Source organism: Neltuma alba, unplaced genomic scaffold (genome assembly GCF_004799145.2).
Source record: "Neltuma alba isolate B1F8T4 unplaced genomic scaffold, ASM479914v2 tig00011645_pilon, whole genome shotgun sequence".
NCBI classification, from domain to species: domain Eukaryota; kingdom Viridiplantae; phylum Streptophyta; class Magnoliopsida; order Fabales; family Fabaceae; genus Neltuma; species Neltuma alba.
Genome location: NW_021636293.1, coordinates 28,362 through 44,771, shown reverse-complemented (window position 1 = coordinate 44,771; position 16,410 = coordinate 28,362). Strand labels below are relative to the sequence as shown.

Genomic DNA, 16,410 nt, shown 5'->3' with positions numbered 1-16,410 from the left:
CACGCTTACAGATTAACAGCATTTGTACTTGAACTCAAAAAGTTAAAAACATAAAAACGGAAGATTCATTAGCATTAACGGTTTAGTCTCATTTATGTAATAAATATCGACGATTTCTCACACAATGCCATGAAATGAGTCGAAAGGTAAATCATCACAAGTGAACACGTAAAAGTCATTATCTTAAAATAAATAGGGAAAAGGCGTTGGGAGCACTATAAATTGACAGCCAATAACGTAGCTTTCACAAGGCGAAACCATGGAAGTTGCATCAAGCTTCCCCAAAATCCATCTGTCATTTCTTTTTCTGGTCTTCGCTATTTCACCAATCTCATCTGCGACATGTCCTTCCACCAATAAGCTTCCCTTATCTATTCCTCAACGACAAGCACAGAAGCTTATTAGAAACCTTAACCTCTGCCCAAAACACTCCACCAACATCGTATCGGCTGACACGCTGTTTGTTCCCCAAGGGGATAGGGTCGTTGAGACGAAGCTTATATTCCCTAAACTTGTTGCTCCTGGGCCTTCTGTTCAAGACTTCGGTCACCATGCTGGCTATTATTCGCTTCCTAATTCCAAAGCTGCAAGGTAAATATTCTTTTCATTTGCTTTAAACTTTGGCTTTTGTTCTCTTCTCTGCCCTGATAAGAGTCATCATATTAATTAAAGGCTTGTGACACTTGCAGGATGTTCTACTTATTCTTTGAATCTCGGAACAGCAGGAACGACCCAGTTGTGATATGGTTGACTGGAGGACCGGGTTGCAGCAGCCAGCTGGCTTTGTTTTATGAGAATGGTCCTTTTCATATTACGCAAAACTTAACTCTTTCGTGGAATGACTATGGTTGGGACAAGGTGTGTGTACATATATATATATATATAGCTGTTCTGTTGAATCATCTGTTTCATATGATAGATATGATGTTTAGCTTTCACCCCTAAATCAGTACATGCGTTGAATAATTGTGCAGGTATCAAATATTATATTTGTAGACCAACCCGTTGGGACAGGGTTCAGCTACTCTTCTGATCAAAGTGACATTCCCCATGACGAAGAGGGTGTTAGCAATGCCTTGTTTGACTTTTTACAGGTAAATATCGTGACCCTCCCAGACCAACTCAAAAACAGAAAAAAGTACAGAACTTTTCGAATCATACGTAAATATATATGACAGGCATTCTTTAAGGAGCACCCTCAATTTAGGAAGAACGACTTTTATATTGCTGGAGAATCATACGCGGGACACTATATCCCGGCTCTTGCTTCCCGGGTGCAGAAAGCAAACAAGGCAAACGAAGGAATTCATATAAACTTTAAGGTCTCACACTGTACAATACACTTGTGACGTAATTCTTTCATTTATGATTTCATCAATAAACTTAGTTTAATATGATGAACAGGGAATCGCTATTGGGAATGGACTGACCAATCCTGCAATTCAGTACCCAGCATATACGGACTTCGCATTGGAGAATGGCTTGATCCGAAAAGATGATTACGACAGGATCAATCAGTTAATCCCTTCATGCTCGCAGTCAATACAAGCTTGTGGTACTTGTTGCCCCTCCCCTGTCTTTACCTTGACACTCTCACCTCACCTCACCTATTAATTTGGGCAAATCATTCTCTCTACCACGAAAGAGAATTCAGAATTGTGTAATTTTACAAGAGAGAAGATTGGTTATCGGGGAGACAGGAGGGGTCAATTTAGTTTGTCACTGAATTTTCAGGGAGGGAAGGTGGAGATGCTTGCTTGTCTTCTTACACGGATTGCCAAGCAATATTCGGGCAAATATTAAGCGTGACAGGCAACAATATTAATGTAAGAAACTACACTATACTATGCTGTCTGAGCTGTTAATATATGAGAAATATAACAGTGGATGCGGGAAAACTGCAGTATTATGACATAAGGAAGGAATGTGAAGGAGAACTGTGCTACGACTTCTCAGGCGTAGAGAGATTGTTAAACGAGAGGGAAGTGAAGGAAGCGCTTGGTGTGAATGAAGAGTTGGAGTTTGTGTCGTGCAGCAGTGAAGTGTATGATTCGATGGCGCAGGACTGGATGAGGAATCTGGCAGTGGGGATCCCTGCTCTTCTGGAGGATGGTATCAAGGTGCTTGTGTATGCTGGCGAAAAGGATCTCATCTGCAATTGGCTTGGTACTTCATCATCTTCAATTAATCATCATGCATGTGAATCTGCTTTTTAATTAACTAATGAACTTGCATGTAGGGAATTGGAGATGGGTTCACGCGATGAAGTGGTCGGGTCAGAAACAGTTCGGGGCGTCTCCTAACGTGACGTTCCTGGTTGATGGCAAACAGGCAGGAACACTAAAAGCCCACGAACCCCTCACTTTCCTCAAGGTTCGTTCCTGTCGAGTTGTTTGTTTAATTTGTTAATTTGATGATTATATTGGGGTTATGAATGGAACAAGTGGTAATTTAGTTGAGTTTTATAAAGGTGACTGAGGCTGGGCATATGGTCCCTATGGATCAACCCAAAGCTGCGCTGGAGATGCTCACCCGCTGGATGCAAGCCAAATTATCCTCCACATCAACACCAATCTAAGATTCCCGAAACGATTTACATCTGCGTTTAATGATTAGTTATCACTGAAGCTTTTTGGTTAATTTCCTTTTTATTAAGTCACTCTTTCAATATATGTGCTTCTTTTTCTACAGAATCTACGTGGCTAAATTTTCCCCCTTATTTATATTCATATTTTTCAGTAATAAATTATTAAAATAAATATGTGGGTAGAGCACGATGATACATATTGAGTCGATAGCCAAATAGCTAAAAGAACAATGAAGGAAAAGAGTTTGTGAAAAAATAAACCGAGACTATTCTGTATGTATCAATTATTTGTGATGTGAATGAGATGAATTGAATATTTGCCAACATGTTCTCACGTAAGATTTAATCCTGTCTGGCCTGAAGCGATCCATATATTTTGATGCGCATTAAAATTTAAAGCGCTTTGTATATAGCTTGAAATTGACAATTTCGATGTCTTGTATTTGTACGACATAAAATATAGTATTGTATAGTGAATGAAATTTCAAATAAGAATCAAGTTAAACTACTTGAAGGCTTCAAGCAGTGCATTTCTTCTCCAGATTCTCATTGTATGTAATTATTATTTTTAAAAAAATACTTGTGGGAGACATCTCGAATTAAAACAAAAGGGCGTGCATGCCAAAAATGTAAGTGGCAAAAGTGTGTCGGCCTGCTTGGACCAAAATCTTACTGGTCCAACCTAATAACTAATTATAAGGAAACCCCAATGAAATTTAATCAAGCCCGTTCGTGCCCCGAAAAAAAAAAACAATTATCAGGCCAGTTTAAAATTGTTGGTTGAGAATAATTAAAATATTAGTGTGATATTTGTCGTAAAAAAATTGATTTGGATCCTCTAAATTGAGTCCCAGCTAAGGGGTATTAATAGTTTGACTGTGATCTGATGGTATTAAAGAAGTATAAATTTCTTGTAAAATTATAGAGAAGTCTTTAAAAAATAATTTAATAACTTTTTCCACAGCATAATCAAATCAAAATTTAAAGATTAGTATATTTCAATTGAGGCTTAGTGGAAAGCATTCAGATACGAAAAATAAAAAAAATAGTTTATTCACTGAAGCATCTAAGTCTAAGATGCGAAGTGGAGGAGTTACATTTAGATAACCGAAGCAAGGAAATGGGAAGCGGCAGCTGAAATGCAAGAGAGCTACTCCACATTAACATAATGCTAGCTGGGAAACCATGAAGAGCATATCTGTCAACAACTAGTTGCCCATTATAAGAAAAGAAGCAGCCAAGATGCTTGTAGACATTTGCAGTGAAATTTCTTCTAACAGCGATTTTGTTTACAGAAAAGAAACAAGTTACAATTAAATATATTAGTTAAATAAACCGTAATTTTGAGATTCTCTTTATATATAGTGCATGAATTGGTATCAACGGTTATTATATATAAATATGAGACTTGTTCTAATGAAGTTAACCATCAGAGTCAAAATGTCAACTGTCTAACTAAAAGACAAAGTAATTGAAAGCATAGAAAAAGAAAAAATGACAATAAATGTCGACAATATTCAGTTAAAAATTTGTTATAAAAATTAATTGCCAGTAATAATGGTAATTGATCTATACTTCTGAATTTATGGATTCAGTTAACAGCTTCATACTCACATTAATTGGCACCTGCTGGAGCATTACTATAAATTGTTAGCAGCAACGCCATGGGACTAGAAATTCAGAAGCTAGAGCAATGGCATCATCATCAGGCCTCCTTCAAATCTCTCTATCTTTTCTCTTGTTCGTCATCCTTTCACGTGTCTCATCTGCCTCCAACAATGACCTTCCCTTGCCTTCAGGATCCCAGTACATTCAACAAGAAGCAGAAAAGCTTATCAGAGAGCTTAACCTTTCCCCAAAACATTATAATAAACACTCTGTATCCCATGACGCTCTCTTAGTCCCGGCGGGCAAGATCGTTGAGAAGAAGTTTAGATTCCCCAACATTGATGCTGCTGCTGGGCCTTCTGTTCGAGACTTCGGTCACCATGCTGGCTATTATGGACTTCCACATTCTCATGGTGAAAAGTAATCCTTTTAATATACTCTTCTTTTTAATAGGTTTGTTTGATATATGACTATGATCAAGTAACTAAAAATAAATTCGGTAGCCATGCATGATTAATCTTATGATCTTGATCGTGTCATTTGAAGGATGTTCTACTTATTCTTCGAATCCCGGAACAGTAAGAAGGACCCTGTTGTGGTATGGCTAACTGGAGGACCAGGTTGCGGCAGCGAACTGGCTTTGTTTTATGAGAATGGTCCTTTCCATGTCACACAAGACTTGTCTCTCGTGTGGAATGACTATGGCTGGGACAAGGTATGCACGTAACGTAGAGTAATATATTTTTTCTTAGCTTCTTGTTTGCTGAGTGATCAGTTAAGACGTGTTCATTCATCATTTTAATCTGTAGGTATCCAACATTCTGTTTGTAGACCAACCAATCGGGACAGGTTTTAGCCATGCTTCGGATGAAAATGACATTCGCCATGACGAAGGGAGTGTTTGGATAGAAACCAAACCATGGTTTCAGAAGTGCTTTTACGGATTACGAAGTAAATATGTGGAGGAGGTTACCTCGTTTTGCGGAAAAGTGCTTCTGAAACCACGGTTTTGGAGCACCCAAACAGGCCCGAAGAAGGGATTAGCGATGACTTGCTTGACTTCTTGCAGGTAATTAACGACATCAAATCCAAGCTAATTAACCTCTGTGTTTATCAATTAATGAACTGAAACAGACCAAGTTGTAGAATAATCATGGCTGCAGGCATTTTTTATGGAGCACCCTCAATTTGTTCAGAATGACTTCTATGTTACTGGAGAATCGTACGCGGGGCATTATATTCCGGCCGTTGCTTCTCGGATTCATCAAGCAAACAAAGCAAAAGAAGGAATTCATATAAACCTCCAGGTCTCATACGCTAGGCACTAGCTATTTATTAATCTACTTGTTTCATGTTATTGGAATATACATAGTATTAGCATTGATTAATTAATTGCTTGAAGATGGCAAAAAAAAAAAAATTAATTGGTGGAACATGCAGGGTTTTGCCATTGGGAATGGGGATACCAATCCCGAAATGCAATTTGCAGCTTATACGGACTTTGCGTTGGAGAATAATATAATTAACGGTGACGATTATAACCGCATCACCAAGATGCTCGCCCCATGTTTGCAATTAATACAAGATTGCGGTACTATTAATTGCCCTCGATCCTTCGTTTAATTCTCTCTTCTACTTTCTTTCTCAAAACTCAAAAAGTCAAAACATCTTTGAATTCTGTCTCTACTTTCAATTATATTCACAGTTATCATGCGTAATATATACAACCCAGGTTATATAAATTAAAGCCTATTTTCAAGTCAAAACAACTTAAAGTTTACTCAATTTTTATCACAATAGATTATAATCAACCATGCCCAACTCATTTAAACTTTTCAAAGAAGAAAGAATAATTTATCTACTCATTTATTGAGATATATCTAACTTTTTTATTTAATTGATAGGTAAAAAGGGTGGAGATGTTTGCGAATCCGCTTACTATAATTGCAATGAAAACATATATGGCGAAATCCTAGCAATAGCTGGCAATATTAATGTAAGAGACTTCTTGAGAATGGGAGGCATGTGTGTGTGTGTGTGTAATTTTGAGTTTACGATAAATCCTATTAATTATATACGCATGCTTAATTGTACTGCAGTTCTATGACATAAGAAAGAGATGTGATGAGGGGCCTATGTGCTATGATTTTTCAAGCATGGAGCAATTCCTAAACGAGAAAGAAGTGAAGGATGCTTTAGGTGTTGGAGACTTGAAATTTGTTTCATGCAGTGTGGCAGTTTATGCTGCCTTGAAGTATGACTGGATGAGAAACCTGCAACCGGGCATTCCTGCTCTTCTTGAAGATGGTATTAGAATGCTTGTCTATGCCGGGGACAAGGATCTTATTTGCAATTGGCTTGGTAATTAATTAAGCCTTTGAAAGCCTACGTGCTGTTCCTTATCAGCAAATGAAAAACCTTAAAGAAGTCTGTCATGATTTAAGGCAGCCTTAATTAATTGTATTCTGTCCCGTGTTTGATTTGGCACTGTGCAGGAAACGCAAGGTGCGTTGATGCGATGGAGTGGTCAGGTCAGGAAGCCTTTTTGGCTTCTCCAAATGTGTCCTTCGTGGTTGATGGTAAAGAGGCAGGCAGGTTGCAGAGCCACGGACCTCTGAGTCTTCTCAAGGTTTGGGCTATATATGAAATTCATATATTGCAATCACTCTTAGTTTGATCTGATGCCTGTTTGTGAACGAACATGTTCTGATGAGGTTTGTGAATGAACTCATGCAGATCCATGATGCTGGGCACATGGTCCCTATGGATCAACCCAAGGTTGCATTGGAGATGTTGACGAGGTGGATGCAAGGAAAATTAACCATCGCATGAAAGAGGAATAAATGCATAGTTAAACTCATTTCTGTACGGAAGATATGAATCGAAAGTTAGAGCAAATTAATATTAAAAGCCCATGTTCATTATTTGCAGTGGGAATGAAAAAAATAATTAAAATAGTATTTGACATAAATAATTGCTTATCATATAGGATTAGACAAACTCATAGAGCTAGGATTGGGGAATACCACTTCTTGTTATGGTATTCTTTAATTTCACATATATGAGTTTGACTAATCTCGTATAACAAGTAATTTCTTATATTAAATACTCTTTTAATAGATTTTTTCAATTGTAATCCAAATCTCAATCCCTCATTTTTAATACTTCCTACTAAACGCAACCACAGTGTTTTCCAACTACTCTCATTACCACTCAGGCCACGTTCACACGCCGTTTGATCTCTCTCAAATCCTGATTTAAGCCCGCACGAATTGAAATTTAAAACACTTTGTACATTATAATAAAAATTTGGATGCCTTGTGTATTGATACGATATAAAAGATAATGGAGGACGAAATTTAGAATAAGAATGAAGTCACGCATTCATAAAATCGTTATCAGACTACTTGACTTTGTATATTTCTTTTCCAAAATCTCCTCTAAAGTGTACACACACAATTAAAAAAAAAAAGTATAATTTTAGGAGTGAGAAAGTTTGAATAAAGACTCTATCTGAAAAAAAGAAGAAAAGAAGCTCAAGAGGCACATTCCAAAATACGAGGCTGCCAGAGGCAAAAGGATGATCGGCCCAAAGTATTATTGGGCCAAACCCAATTATTAAGTAAGCCCAGTGAAATTTAATCGGGTACGTTAACTTTTTCCCCCCGGCTCAAAACATTAAAATAATACTGTGATTTACCCATTTTAATTGTTGCCTGTAGGAAATTTTGATGCTCCTTGCCCAATATAGGCGAAGAGGTCGTTTTCTCCCACAAAAAAGAAAAGAAAAGAAAAGACATTGCTTTGAAAATATTTTTAACAGTGATCTTCATTTTGTTTTTTAAGCAACTAGACAAATAAATCCTTTCTCGGGTAGTTTTCATAAAAGAATTGTTAACTTTTTTTTCTTTGTACAAGACTTTACATACTTCTAAAAATATTAATCACTCATTTTTCTTAAGTAACCTAGACAGACAAGAGAAGAGTACGCGAATTTAATAAATTTTACCGAGAAGAGGAGTAATTTTGAAAAATGACTGAAAATATGGACACGTGCATTTAATGAGAGTAGTTAATTTTAACAGATTTTTTAAGTCTATGTAAAATTGTTAAACATCTCCTTGGAAAAAAAAAAAAGGAATAGAGAGAGTATTACAATAGTTAAAGACATTAAATTTCGGATCCTCTTTATAAATATACATGCATGAATTTCGGATTCTCTTGTTACAAAGAAGTTAATGCATCAAAGTCAAATCCTATTTGACAAAAAGACAAGATAATTGAAAGCAAAAGCCAATTCAGTTTAAAATATGATTATCACTTGCCCCTTTGAATTACTACTCTGGTAAAGTACTTCAAGCATATTTCATATGGACCAAGAAAAATATTAAAATGTATTAACTCTCTATTAAAATATAACAAATTTTTTAACTTTACTCGTATTTAATATATGCATATTTCAAAAGAGATAACTATCTATACTATAATAAATAATGGACAAAATAATACATTTATACTAAATTTAATGAAATGATTTATAAATAGGATAAAAAAAATTTTCTCTTTCTGTCCTATAAATAGGATTAGAGGAGTATATTATAAGTTATTTGTAACTTTTTCACATATAAAAAATACATTAAATTGATAAATTTTTTAAAATTTATCCTTATTAATTTTTTTTATAGTTACAAATCATTTCCACATCTCTTTTTTAAATCTCATTCTAGGGAAAAAAAAAGTAAGGGTAAAATTAGAAAACTATCATTAAATACCCTACAAATTAAATGACTAAATAAACAAAAAACTTCTTTCTAGAAGTGATTTAAATAATACTATCTTCAGTGCTAATTATAAAATCTCATTTATACATTATAAATGAGATCTTGTAATTAAGAAAGGAGGTAATAAGGAAGACTAGTGATGAATAACAATTATGGTTTTTAATTTATGCTTCTGAATTTACGAATTCAGTTAGCAGCATTAATTGGGACTGCAGGAGGAATGCTATAAATTAGCATCGACGCAATGGGACTAGACAGCAATGGCGGCATCATTATCATCAGGCCTCCCCCGAATCTCTCTATCTTTTCTCTTGTTCGTCTTCCTCTCATCCTTCTCCTCCGTGGCCAGCAATGACCTTCTCTTGTCTTCAAGGTCCCAGTACCTTCAACATGAAGCAGAGAAGCTGATCAGAGAGCTCAACCTTTCCCCGAAACATTACAAATGCTCTGTATCCCATGACTCTCTCTCAGTCCCTCCGGGCAAGATCGTTGAGAAGAAGTTCAGATTCCCCTACCTTGATGCTGCTGGGGGCCCTTCTGTTGAAGACTTTGGTCACCATGCTGGCTATTATGGACTTCCACATGCCCATGGTGAAAGGTAAATAATCCTTGTTATAATATACTCTCATTACCTGGTTTGTACCTGTTAGATTAATTATGATGAAGTCAGAAATTAATTTCAAAGGCCTTGATGGATCGTGTCGTTAACTTGCAGGATGTTCTACTTATTCTTCGAATCCCGTAACAGTAAGAAGGACCCTGTTGTGATATGGTTAACTGGGGGCCCAGGCTGTGGCAGTGAACTAGCTTTGTTTTATGAGAACGGTCCTTTTCATATTACAAAGGACCTGTCTCTTGAATGGAATGACTATGGCTGGGACAAGGTACGACGTGCGTAAAATGCAGATTCTTGTTTTGCTGAGTGATCAGCCAAGACATGTTCCCTCATCATTTTAATTTGTAGGTATCAAATATTATATATGTGGACCAACCAATCGGGACAGGTTTTAGCCATGCTTCTAATGAGAGTGACATTCCCCATAACGAAGAAGCCGTTAGCAATGACTTGTTTGACTTCTTACAGGTATATATATTAATAAACAGCGTCGATCCAAGCCAATCTGTGTCTGTATGTATTAGCTGATTGGTAGTAGACTAAGTTTTAGAATAATCATATGTATGTCAGGCATTTTTCAAGGAGCACTCTCAGTTTGTTGAGAATGACTTCTATATTACCGGAGAATCGTACGCGGGACATTATATTCCGGCCATTGCTTCTCGGATTCATCAAGCAAACAAGGCAAAAGAAGGAATTCATATAAACCTTAAGGTCTCACATGCACTAACTATATCTATTAATCATCTTGTTTCATGTTGCTGGTATATATATTATAGCATTGATTAATTAATTGGTTGAACATGCAGGGATTTGCTATTGGGAATGGGCATACCAATCCTGAAATTCAATACGCAGCTTACACGGACTTTTCATTAGAGAACGGTTTGATTAATCGTGATGATTATAACCGTATCAACACGATGCTCCCTCCATGTTTGCACTCAATACAGGAATGCGGTAGTATTTATACTTGCCCTCACCAGTTTAATCCTATCTTCTTTCTCTAATCATTCTTGAACTTTTCAATCCTGTTTTTAAGCGAGGTATTTTAAAAATTATAATAATTCTAAAGATCTCTTTAGCTATACAAAAGACAAAAATATAAGCTAAAGCCAAAACAAATTAAATTTCAGTTTTTATCACAACAAATGATCCAACTCATTTAAACTTCTCAGGTAACAAAAAAGAAATAATTTATTTATTTATTGGGATACATCTAACTTTTTCTTAAAATTTGATAGGCAAAAAAGGTGGAGATGCTTGCGAGACTGCTTTCTATGAATGTAATCAAGACATATTCGAACAAATATTGGTCACTGCTGGGAATGTTAATGTAAGAGACTGCTTGAGAATGCAGAGTGATTCATGTGTATTTAATTTGAGGTTACTATATATAAATCTTGTAATAATACAAGATAGGATGGTGCTTAATTTTGTGCAGTACTATGACATAAGAAAGAAATGCGACAAGGGGCCTTCGTGCTATGATTTTTCAAGCATGGAGACATTCCTAAACAAGAAAGAAGTGAGGGAAGCTTTAGGTGTTGGAGACTCGAAATATGTTTCGTGTAGTGATGTTGTATACGCTGCCATGAGGAATGATTGGATGAGAAACCTAGAAGTGGGTATTCCAGCTATTCTTGAAGATGGTATTAGAATGCTTGTGTATGCCGGAGAAAAGGATCTTATTTGCAACTGGCTTGGTAAGCCTTTGAAATCCTAAGTGCTTTTCCTATATATTAACAAAATAATGGTAATTAAAAATGACTCTTTATTTCCAGGCAACCTCATATTATATTCCATCCTCTGTGTGGCATTATGCAGGAAATGCGAGATGGGTTGATGCGATGGAGTGGTCAGGTCAGAAGGCATTTTTGGCATCTCCAAATGTATCCTTCGTGGTCGATGGTAAAGAGGCAGGAATATTGCAAAGCCATGAACCTCTGAGTTTCCTTAAGGTTTTGTGTTATATATTATGTGTAGTTTTTGTGCATAATACAATTGCGATGCGTTCGTTCCTAGCCTGAGGTTTGTGAATGGACTGACAGATTCATGAGGCTGGGCACTTGGTTCCTATGGATCAACCCAAGCCTGCACTGGAGATGCTGACGAGGTGGATGCAAGGAAAATGAACCATCAAAGAAACTGGGGGAACAAACACCTAGCTAAAATCAGTTTTGCACATTACATATATATGTGTATAAAAAAATTAGTGCAAAGGGAATAAATATTTTAATTACTGCATGCCAATGTGAATTTATTATTTCTCATTGATAAATCGGGGGAATTTCTCCGTTTGTGTGTGTGGGTTTTTTTTTTTTTGGGTTGGGAGGGGTGGTGTTGTGGCGCAGTCAAGCAGCTAAAATGAAACCCAGATGTTGGGGAACCACGGTGAGGCCGAACAAAATGGGCTGAAGAGCGATGGCCTCAAAATGGGTGGGTATGCTGGAGAAGAGGACCTTAGTAAGCTATTTAAGCCCAAAAAGCTATCCAAACAAAAAAGGCTTCTTCTTCTTCTTGTTTGTTTTTTTTTCGCCAGCCATAAAATTATGAACCAACATTTTATTTGATATCCAGCGGGGAAACTCAAGGGGTAGTGTGTTGAATAGGACTTGTGGTAACTGGGAAACTTAAAAATTAAAAAATTAAAAATTATTAAAGTATTAAAAATAATACAAACCATTTTTAACTTAATCCTTAAGCAAAACATACAAATTAAACATTGAGCGATTAAATTAAAATAAAGAAGTTGGTTGTTTTTGTTTTTTTTTCTTTTTGGGGGAGGGGGTGGTGATAAAGTAGGGTCGAACCCCAATTTTTATAAGCCTGATTTTTGAATGGTCTGAAAACGTGTTTTGGGAAGAGGTTCGGATCACTTTGAAAATTAGGTTCGGATAACAAAGCAGGGCAGTTTGCTTCGGAAAGCCGTTGGACAACCAAGCGCCAGTTCCAGTTAATTCAGCCGTTGCTTTCCCTATCGCTTCTTTTCTTTCTTCCATTCTGTTCTTCTTACAATCAAAACACCAAGGCAACAAAAGAAAAGCAGATATAGGAGCATAAAGGATTTCATTAGGGTCTTTATTCTGATCGATTCCCATCCTTTATCCTCATAAAGTAAAATCGTTCATTGTCTTTGACGCCTTTCATCCGAAACATCAATTTCTTGCCGTGAGTAGGTTTCAATACCCTTACTTCCTCCCTTCAAAACCACAAAATCCTCTTTCTATTGTTTCTCAGTGCCGTTCGTTTCTTGGGTTTCTCCGAACTCTCCCACTTTACATGAACTGGGGAGTATGAAAGGGGAGGGCATGGCGAAGAGATCAATAGGAAGTTTAATGCGGAAGAAGCTGTCTGATATTACGAATTCGCAGCCCCAGCCTCAACTTCCCAATATTGAAGAAAATTTTCCTGAGAATCTCCCCGCCAACAAGGATTGCATCGAGCAATTGCTAAAGGTACAATTTTTTTTTTTGGCTGGCGCTCTCAGTTTCCATGCGATGCCAGTCTTCTTTTGTTCATTTTTTAATCCCCACGAATTTCCGATGCAGGAAAGAGTGACGCTGTTGCAACTCCTTGCGGAAAGAAAGTATCCTTTGATCATTTCTTCTTTAGATTTTGTTTTTCCCTTGTAATAATTTGCGGACAAAATAATAGGTTAACATCTTTGGGATCTGGGTAAACACGTATAGTTGGATGCAAACTCAATTTATCATACTTCCTCAGTTGGTGTCAAAATTGGGGAGAAATCAGTTTTTCTTTAATGAATATTTCAACAGTAAAATTATCGAATTGACTGGATCTGAGCTGCAGAGACTGCGAACTAATATTCAGAAACTCCAGCTACAGAATTGGAATCTTGCTCAGTCAAACAGCCATATGCAAGCGGTTAGTCTACAAATTGCAATGCGAATCTAATGTAACTATACATGAATTATAAGTTGACTGTTATATTGACCAAGCCTAACTGATTTTGCAGGAGCTTAATTTAGGAAGGGAAAGGGTGAGTCAATGTCTCCAACCTTCCCGAAACATATGAGCTATTGATGGACAACTCCGACTTAAATTGCCTGTCTGACTAATTCTTTTTGGCAATCCTCATTTCAGATTAAAGCACTGCAGCATGACATTGTATGTAGAGCTGCCTTGCTGAAAGGAATGAGCTTTGGAGTGGAGGTATGCGTCTTCTTCACTCTCTATCACAGTCAATTTGATATATGGCAGCATGCAGTCAGCATGACTTGATAGAAATAGTTGTTGGAGGGTGATAGTTAAAGCCTTCCGGACATGCATTTAAATAGTTCTATCCAGGGAGGCGGTATCACCATTTTTCTAAATTCAAAAATCAAAATGTATTTAATTTGATGCTGTCTTTGGGGAGATGTTATGCAGAAATTCATATCATGACATAGATGCACGTGTCGTGATGAATGATTAAAGTTCATTCTAGTTGTAATAATTGATTAAGTTTGGAAAAGGATTGGAAAATTTTCCTGCATTCATTCTAAATGTTAATTTTGCAGGGTAAAGTGGAAGCGAGGGATGAAGATAATATACCATTGTCTCAGGTGCCTACACTAAAACCCTCAGACGTTCGTTTCCCAAATTAGAACTAGCATCGATGACTGTTATTTCACGTGTTTGTTTACATACTACTTATGTTGATTGACTAAAGGAAGTGGAGGAAAAAACAGCACGGCCATCGCCTAGAGCTAGCAATGAAGGGAAAAACAGCAGCCGAAACAGAAGACGAAACACGAGAAGATGTAAATTCTTGGACTACTGTTCTTCCTCTGAAAACTTCTTACATATTGTTTGTTGTTAAATTTGTTTATCTGTGATATGGAAATGGTATGCAGCCACTGGTTCTTCTTCTACTGCTTCTACGAGGGATGCATGCAAAAAGAAGTCCGAAGACAAAAGGTTGGTTCACATTTCGATGTCACCAACAGTTTTCTTCATCTCTCTCGACGGCATTTCAGTTTACGAAGTCTCTCTCTTCTCTTGTCTTGTGCTTCAGGCCAAGTTCGCGAAGGCATTCTGCCAAAGTCACAACACATGAACGCGAAGCATTGGAGGATTTGTTCGAGATAGAAGATGCTAAATATGCTGTCACTGGAGAAAACTCTGGCTTAGGACACCAAGGTCCAAGATCTTCATTCGGAAGACCATCGCGAAAAGCAGCTGAAAAGGTTCAATCTTACAAGGAGATTCCTCTAAATGTCAAGATGCGTCGTCTTGAATAATAACTCAAATCAACTCACACGTACAGAGAAGTCGGAATTATATTCTTCGAGTGTGTTACTCTGTTTTTATGATCATTCATTTGAATATTCTCGCTATTTTGTGTCAAATATTTGGGCCGTCCATGTATGTGGTTTCCGGGTGGTGTTGTCTCGAACTTGATTTGGTGTACATGTTATGTTAAGGTATTGGAGCTGGGCTTTAAACAAAGAAATCTCTGAAACGGGCTAATTTAATTGGACCAAGCTTTTGAGACCCGAATCAAAAGACGACAAACAACGTTGAAAAGAATAGCACTAGAATAGAAATACTATTATTCGTGAAGGGGTAAGAGAAAGAGGCGAACTTTTTCTAGAAAAGTGATTTGATTTAGAGAGCAAAATGTGCAGCCATGTGAAATGAGGCTGATAGTCAATAACAAAATGGGAGCATCATGTTCTTGGAGAGACATATAGAGGAAACCGTGTGGGGCCTCCTCGTAAGAACTTTATCTTTCCATATATATGCCTACTTCGACTGCTAATCCTTTCTTTTTGGTTTTGTTTGTTTGGATAATCATGTGAATCATAGCCCCACAACCCAAGACATTCTTTGCTTCCGCCCTCATCCCTGTCCTCCTCAAGCATTTCATTATCTGTTTGCACCAAACAGGAATCAGAAAATACCAGATTTTTCAATTGGCCTCGCCGCAGTATCTAAAACTAACAACCAAATCAATTTTACTCACATGCTTCCACTTTTTAAATATAGGGGGGCAATCACACACTCTCTTAAAGTTATATATTGCACTAGTTCAAATGATTTGATAATTTTTAGAATCTTTTATTTAGCGATTTATTGTTCAAATCCTCCTCACAAGCCAAGATTTGGGGGGTCGGAATAATGGGACAAATGGACCGTCCCTTTTCTATTAGACTTGGAGATCCAAAACCGCGTGAATTCACGGACTATTTTGGAACCTTTCGATTTTAAAAGAAACCTTTTTCTTCGCTTGAAAAAACAGATCTCTCTCTTTCCAACTAAATATGGATTTTCCCCAGCATTTTACATTCGTGTCTTACCAAGATGTTTCACCTTTGTCATTATAATCAAATGTAAACATCTTATTTTATCTCCATTTTATCTTCAACTTGCTTAGTGAAAGTTCCAACTTTTTTTACGTGGGTGGTGAGGGCAACTCTCAAAACTCAAAAATAATTTATAAATACCGGTAATTACTTATCAATGAAGCTTTTTATTTGTTTATATAGAAGATATGAACAACATCTGTCAATTGAATCACACTCTGTGAACAAAAATTCCAATTTGTTACCCCATTCATACGCCAATCAAATTATTGTTTTTTGAATTTAAATTTTGAATTTTTCACGTAAAGTTTTGTTCACATTAATATATCATTGAGTTAAAATAGTTGTATAATATAATGATTATTTTTATTCTGTACAGGAAAAATATCCAGTTTAATGTAAAGTTTAGTTAAGGGGGACCCAGATTTTGTGTAACCGGCCTCTTGGGATTCCAATTACCCATACGACGTGATATGATTGGAGATGAAATTGACGACCCACCTAAAG

The 16,410-nt window shown here is 36.8% G+C and overlaps 3 protein-coding genes and 1 pseudogene across 3 annotated transcripts; all 4 read left to right on the top strand.

Annotated features, from left to right (window-relative positions):
- Nucleotides 1-259: 259 nt before the first annotated feature.
- On the top strand, nt 260-2,693 carry LOC114716143 (serine carboxypeptidase-like; annotated as a pseudogene).
- A 1,587-nt stretch (nt 2,694-4,280) lies between these two features.
- On the top strand, nt 4,281-7,027 carry LOC114716142 (serine carboxypeptidase-like). Its single transcript, XM_028901073.1, has 10 exons — nt 4,281-4,615; nt 4,742-4,910; nt 5,005-5,092; nt 5,233-5,264; nt 5,359-5,502; nt 5,636-5,786; nt 6,100-6,191; nt 6,295-6,556; nt 6,691-6,824; nt 6,932-7,027. The coding sequence occupies exons 1-10, from the start codon at nt 4,281-4,283 to the stop codon at nt 7,025-7,027; spliced, it is 1,503 nt and encodes a 500-aa protein (XP_028756906.1).
- Nucleotides 7,028-9,236: 2,209 nt separating this feature from the next.
- LOC114716150 (serine carboxypeptidase-like) lies at nt 9,237-11,727 on the top strand. Its single transcript, XM_028901081.1, has 9 exons — nt 9,237-9,574; nt 9,692-9,860; nt 9,941-10,060; nt 10,163-10,306; nt 10,402-10,552; nt 10,837-10,928; nt 11,037-11,298; nt 11,420-11,553; nt 11,644-11,727. The coding sequence occupies exons 1-9, from the start codon at nt 9,237-9,239 to the stop codon at nt 11,725-11,727; spliced, it is 1,494 nt and encodes a 497-aa protein (XP_028756914.1).
- A 908-nt stretch (nt 11,728-12,635) lies between these two features.
- On the top strand, nt 12,636-14,979 carry LOC114716152 (shugoshin-1-like). Its single transcript, XM_028901082.1, has 9 exons — nt 12,636-13,050; nt 13,144-13,181; nt 13,372-13,480; nt 13,572-13,595; nt 13,700-13,768; nt 14,116-14,160; nt 14,268-14,358; nt 14,452-14,515; nt 14,613-14,979. Exons 1-9 carry the CDS (start codon nt 12,889-12,891, stop codon nt 14,836-14,838), a joined length of 828 nt encoding a protein of 275 aa, XP_028756915.1. The 5' UTR covers nt 12,636-12,888; the 3' UTR covers nt 14,839-14,979.
- The last annotated feature ends 1,431 nt before the right edge of the window (nt 14,980-16,410 follow it).